The sequence below is a fragment of the Alligator mississippiensis genome, chromosome 1 (assembly GCF_030867095.1).
Source record: "Alligator mississippiensis isolate rAllMis1 chromosome 1, rAllMis1, whole genome shotgun sequence".
Lineage (NCBI taxonomy): Eukaryota > Metazoa > Chordata > Crocodylia > Alligatoridae > Alligator > Alligator mississippiensis.
In genome coordinates this window covers 481549499-481555787 of record NC_081824.1, presented here as the reverse complement: position 1 = coordinate 481555787, position 6289 = coordinate 481549499, and the positions used below count along the sequence as shown (strand labels likewise).

Genomic DNA, 6289 nt, shown 5'->3' with positions numbered 1-6289 from the left:
AACATCCAGTGCCTCTGGGAAGGCTTAAAAACCACCCTGACACGTGTAGGAGAAAGGGGGGGACGCAAGCAGCAAAGCCAAAAAGCCTAGGAAATCCCCACAGCAGCACACAGGCATTGGTACGCCTAGATCATCCCCGACCAGTACCTGTCTAGCCTCTCCTTCAACCCCTCCAGCGGAGAGTCCACAACTCCCCTGGGCATCTATTCCACTGCCTCCCTGCTCTAACTGTGAAGGTTTTCCCCGAAATCCAGTGCACACAGCCACCACGCAGGATTTGCTCCTGCTCATATACTTTGCAAGCGCTGCTGCTCATAAGCCTGGTGGTTGCTCTGGTCCATCAGCAATTTCTTTACCCAGCGGTACCTGCCTCAGGGACGTGGTCAGTCAGGGAGTGAGCCTGCGTAGGGCCACTGCACTGAACATCTTGTGGGAGTATCTACAAGCAGGGGGACTAATACCGGCCATGCTGTGATACAGATGTAGTGGTTAGGGGGGTAGGTAAACGCAACACGGGGGCTCTGCACTTCCTGGAAGGGCTCATTCCCACAAGGACCTGACCACACGCTCCAGCTTGAGGTGAAAGATCTCCAATGCGACAAGGGAGGAATCAGAGGATCGGAGAACTGAGGGGCTTGCCCGAGGTCACCCAGTCTGTAGGAGGAAGAGAACCCACAGGCCCAGACTCCCGGTCCCAGGCTCTAGCACTGGACCATGGCTACATGCCTCAGCGGCAGTCACTCTGCCGTACCCCGCTGTGAACTCCGGTCCCCATCTAGCACCTGCTGCTACTAAACCCAATTTGTAGGCTTTACACCCAACACCTTTAATCCTATCGTTTCACTGCCAAATATTGTGACTACCAACTGCCTCAGTGTAACCTGTAGGGCCTATAACAATACAAGTGTAGCAAAACCACAATAAACTTTCATCTTGTTTCAGGTAGAATTAAAGTTGCAACAGTTTTGCTCTCCTTGTATCATCAAAAGGAACATGCAGAGGTAACAGTTGCACCACAGCAGCTGGTACGTGCTATCCAGGGCAGCTCACCCTCCCCTTTGGAAGCGGGTAAAAGTTATGTCTGCCCGTCTTCCAGGTGTAAACTGAACGTTAGAGGGCAGCGCGAGGCTTAGTTTCAGCTGCACAGTTACAAGCGTGAGCCATGGAGCGCAGGCTTCCCTGCCCTGCCAGGGGCTTCTGCCGCCTCACAGAAAAGGGAGTCCAGTTTCCAGGGGCCATTCAGCGCTCGCCACCCCTGCTGACTGCCCACAGCCATACCAATCAGGTGCGGGATGGTGGGTCTGTCATTTCAGACAGGCCTTCGAGTACCCACCGCAGGCCCTCAAGGAGCAGAGGGAGGCTTGTTGACTTAGCACCGAGAGGCTAACTGCTGTTGCTCAGACCCGTTTCCTCCTTCCCTTCCAACGGGGCTGTGCAAGGAGAATCCCTCTTCGCTCTACACTTCCAGACGCTGCTGGGTGCGCAGTACCCGAGGGCCGCAGGACGCTGCGATGTCACTATGACCATTAACGTGGTCCAGCGACTCTACCCGGTAATTAACTGCTTCCATTCCTTAGATTTCCTTTGCAATTTTCTTGCGAAGACCCACAGGTAAGACAAGGCTTCAAATAAGGTCAGTGTTTGTTCGATTAGTTATGTTACCTTTGATCATGTAGGCACATCGCCCCAATAAGACTAGTTTACATAGAGACAGATGTGCGGAGGCATTCCCATCTACAGCTAAGACCACAACGCCTCCTCGGTTTGTTGCCCTTGGGCTGGTAGATGCGACACCTGGGCCACACTGAACCAGCGGCAATCCTAAGAGGGTCCACGTACATGGAAGAGAGGTTAAAGAAGCAAAAGCCTGAACAAACCACAACATGATTAAAGCCCAAAGGAACAAGGGATATAGGAGGAAGATCAGAGCAAGAATTGATCCTGAGCCACAGCAGGCAGGCGTGAGCTAGAAAAGAAAGAGCGATATACCCAAAGCTCTCAGTGCGACAGCGGATCCCAGAGGTGACGTCAGGAGGGGGCAGGTCGGGGATGGAGTCCATCTGGAGGAAATAAGAGGAGGTGGTGTGATGGTAATAGACAGGGTGAGCATGGCAAGCAGGAGCAGATGCAGTGGTGGTGGAGGCAGAAGAGCAAGAGGAGGAAGAGGTGGTGGTGGCTGACGATGGGCTGGTTCCGTGCAGGTCGGAACTGAGAGACTGTCCACCGCTGAGGCTGTGCATTCGACGGAGAGACGCTCGGCCTGCCAGGTAATGAACAGGCTGGCCCAACTCATTCTGGCCTTGCATGTAACTCTCTACCAACCTCTGAGATCCAAGGGCGTGCTGGGGGTCCACGAGGCGCTGGCGGATGCCGCTCGGCAAAACAGGGGCTGTAAGGAGAGAGAGGAGAAGGCTGAATGCAGTGGGGGAAGCCCCTGCACACCAAATCAGCCAGGTGGCACGGGCCAGTAACACCGGTCGTGGCTATTAAGCCATCTCGACAGGGCACAGCTCTGGCCCTTTTGGCCGCTGCATCAGCTGTGCTGTGTTAGACACTGTGAAAGCATAAGTCTTGGCTCCGGTTTGATGTGCTAGATTAATGACCTCGCCCATGGGGAGTGAGGCTTGATGTTCTTGCCAGAGGTCATCCGCTTCGGATCCTGCCCTGACTTAACACATACTCCTACCAGAGATGAGACTGGAGTGGGAACCCAGAATCAGACCTCACTCGCATGACTTTTACCCCTACCCTGTTGGCTCCACGGGACCACACCAGGCGTATCCCACGACAGCCCGGAGCGCCTCGATGGTGAAGTACTTTCCCCTAGGACTCGAGCATGGGGAAAGCTTCAATTAAGATGCAGGCATCTGGTGATTTTGTTTGCCACGTACCTTTGTCTGCAGGACTGGAGGGTTGGGAAGACCACTGCAGATGCATAAGTTGGTTCAGCCAAGGTTAGTAGCGATGGTTACCAGTTTTCACCATCTTATGCATCTCCAATGTTCTGAAAAATGAACACATTTGCTGGTTTTCCAATAAACTGCATGATCCAGAAGTGCTCAGCTTGCGGTGGCTAATTGCAAATTAATCCTGGGATCTGAGGGCCAAGCTCAGTTCTCTCCCTCTGGAGCACTGTCACTGGTGGGTTCACAGATCGGGCGAGAGAACCGCAATGGGTCTTGCTGGCTCAGCCAGCAACCTCTGCATCAAGCCTTAAACTTCTGCTTGACCCGAGCACATTCTTCAGAGGAGCCAGACGTATTCTGCAGAGCCTAAAAGCATCTGCAAAGCCGCTCAGACCACATTCATCAGGATGTGCTGGGACCTATGGGTTTCACCGCCTGGGTCCCCACACTGCAGACAAGGGTGACTGTGGCTACACTGAGGGCCCAATCCAGTTTGGTCTCAGAGGCATCCCCTTGCCTATAGTCTAAGCACCTAGAGGGAGTCCATTTGCCTGGGTCCTAGTGTCCAAGATCCCTATGCAGTAGGCAGGGAGAGAGCGAGAGGGAGCATGCCTCTGCAGCCTCATGTTCCCACCTGGGGGCTGGATCAGGTGGCCCTGAGGTCCCTCCTCTGTGAAGGAGGCCTGGGTTTGAGTCTATGCAAGGTGCATGATATAGTCACTGGCTGGAAAACAGAAATAACCCAGAGAACAGGACCAGGAACCCAGGAGACCTCCCAGGGCAGTGCTGACACTGCAGGGCCGTACTCCCTTGCACCCAGGGGTAAGAGCCAGGGGAACTCTTTAGCACAAGTGGAGGTGGCTGCATGGATGTTGGTGGTTTGTGAAGCAGGGTCGTCCTTTGGAACGGAGGCTCCTCAGTGCCACCCAGCTCCATTCAGACACCTCCGAGACCAAGCTGGGTTGGGGCCCTCCATCCCAGAGCCCCATTTTGGATGCGAGACACCAATTCAGGACCACCCCCACCCCCCCAGCAGTGGGTGCAGCTGCGGATACATAAAAGTCATGTAACACGGTTAAAGAAGAGCAGAGAAAAAAAGCTCAGAAATGAATTCCAGGGAGAGCTCTTTTGGGAAGTGAAGAACCAGAGCAGTATTGCTGTGAAAAACCCCTGCCTGGGGGACAGGGCCTCACACAGCTAAGGGATGCATCACACGCCAGGGAAAACGCAGGGCAGGAATAAAACAAGCAAGCTGCTGCCTTCGCAGTGCCAGGGTCAACTATGCAGCATCCTCCAGGGGCTTCCCCTTGCTCCTCTCCCGCTGATCTCTGTCAGCAGCAGCCCTTCTACGGGACCGCTTTATAGCATAAAGAAGTTCTTGCCCGCTGAACCCTGAGTGGAAAGAAAAGCAACGCGATGAAGTTGTGTGGAGCTGACGTGCAGATAAATCTGCAACTCTCGGCAGGCCAGCGAGGCTGCCAAAAGCTCTCCTGGACAGGGGCTGGAGAAGGGAGTCTGAATGCCACAACAAGGGGCCATTCAAGCCATCGGCCCCAAGCTTCTCCAAGGGGGCTGTGCTGACATTCAGCAATGGCCCCAAAGGTGCTCTGCCCACAACCCAAGGGGCAGTGGGAGCAGAGGGCTGCGTTTGTGGGGCAAGAGGGATGCCAGAGATCTCCAAAGGACCTGGGGGGGACTATGGACCTTTCTCCGCGGAGGCACTTCCCAGCCTCCATGGGGCGACCACCCCCTTCATACACCAGCTCAGTACCCGTGCAATGCAATGCCCCAGGGACTGTTTACCAGTCTCTTATTGTTAACACCCCAGAAGTCAAGCCTCCCTGTCTTGTTGCTACGTGGCCTTGGAGGACTTGTAGCTCTGGTGCGACCTCACTGCCTTGGCAAAAGCGTTTTTGTAAATCCCAGCTGAACATCCCTGCCGCAGGCCTTGATGTGAAGCACCAACTCCTGCTGCATGAATCCCCCTGACTGCTGCATTAACCCCTTTTCACCCCCGTAGTCCAGCACTGAAGCCACAGGGGTGACCACTTGCTGTAACGGGCAGAGAAATGCAGTAGTCAGTGAGACCAGAGGCAGCAAAGCCATACAGGAGATCAATCCATGCCGACCACTGCTGGCCTGGCCCCTGGGAGGAACTGCCCTGAAAGAGGGGGTACTGCTGCTGCTGATACCCGTCCTCAGTTTTCCTCCACAGTCAAGGAGACGGGGAGGATTATTTCAGAGGTAGAGGTCCACAGGAGCCAGGGGATGGTGGGAAGGATGGGGACAGGCTAGCGAGGTGACCTGTGCACTAGGAATTGAATGTGGAAGGAATTTCTCTTTGCAAAAGAGCCTGATCTCTGCCACAGGGATCCACAGAAGCTCTCGGCTGGGTGGAACAAGGGACTCGGACCTTAGCCTCGACCAAAGGCACTTCCCAAAACTTGGCATAAACCTCAGCGTGAGGTGTCCGAGGCCAACGGGTGATTCTTCTCTGTCCCAGCAGACTCTGCCCAGAGGTTAGTACGGATGATGCCGACTCAGAGGCGAGGAGCATGTAAATTAGTTGTGTGCGCTGGAAAGTTGGAAAATGTGGGCGTGTGATTTTAGTTCGAAGGGTGGGACGAGGAGAGGAAGAAAACCAAGAGAACCAAACCAGGGTATTTCCAGAGGGACTGGTCCTCCGAGGAGAGAGACGAGCGGTCGCTGAACCTGCGCCCCAAGAGCCAGGCTGCGTCTGGGGTTAGCCAATCAGGGTCCAGAGGGAGAGAGAAAAGGTTGATTGACAAGGGGAATCATCACTGGCGCCTGACAGCATTTTCATCACGAGCTGGAGGGGAAGTGATCTGCCAGTGCATGGAGCAGGATCATGGCCACGGACAATGGAAACCAGCTAAGGGGCCGTGGTAGGGATAAGCCAGGGGTGGGCAAAGTCTGGTTCGTGGCAGACTCCATTTCCCAGCAGCCCCTTCATGGCAGCTCCTCCTGGCTGCCACTGCCAGACTGCCCACACACTCTATAGCCATGGCCCCCCCACTCCCGGGATCTCCAAGGACACAGGCAGGGGCTGCTGGGAAATGGGAGTCCAGCCGCTGACCAGATCTGCCATTCTGCTCACCCCTGGGCTACAGGGATGCTGACTGAGGAGTCCAACAGGAGTTTATAGTTCACAGATGCTAGGGCTAGCTGGGCAAAGGGGCTGGGTACCTCTCTTGGCAACGTAAACCATCCAACCCAGGGACAAGTGAGCTGAGCTACTCAGACCTACCCCAGCTTCCCCACGAGGTGCTCAGCACCCAGAAAAGCCCCAGCCTGAGAGTCTCAAGCTGGGACCACAAATGACAGGATGCTTGGAAACTCAGGCTGAGGCCTGTAACACCCAT

General features: G+C 55.0%; 1 protein-coding gene across 3 annotated transcripts in view; it reads right to left on the bottom strand.

Moving 5' to 3' along the window:
- STIM1 (stromal interaction molecule 1) overlaps positions 1 to 6289 on the bottom strand; it is a 136377-nt gene that overhangs the window by 9222 nt on the left and 120866 nt on the right. Inside the window, exons 11-12 of one of the 3 annotated variants that reach the window (XM_014609380.3) lie at positions 5563 to 5643; positions 2323 to 2389 (exon numbers count right to left, since the gene is read on the bottom strand). In XM_014609380.3, coding sequence (XP_014464866.1) covers positions 2323 to 2389; positions 5563 to 5643 — 148 coding nt within the window. Of the gene's footprint in view, positions 1 to 1989; positions 2390 to 5562; positions 5644 to 6289 lie in introns of all 3 variants that reach the window. The other 2 variants (XM_006259534.4, XM_014609425.3) reach the window with 2 other exon arrangements.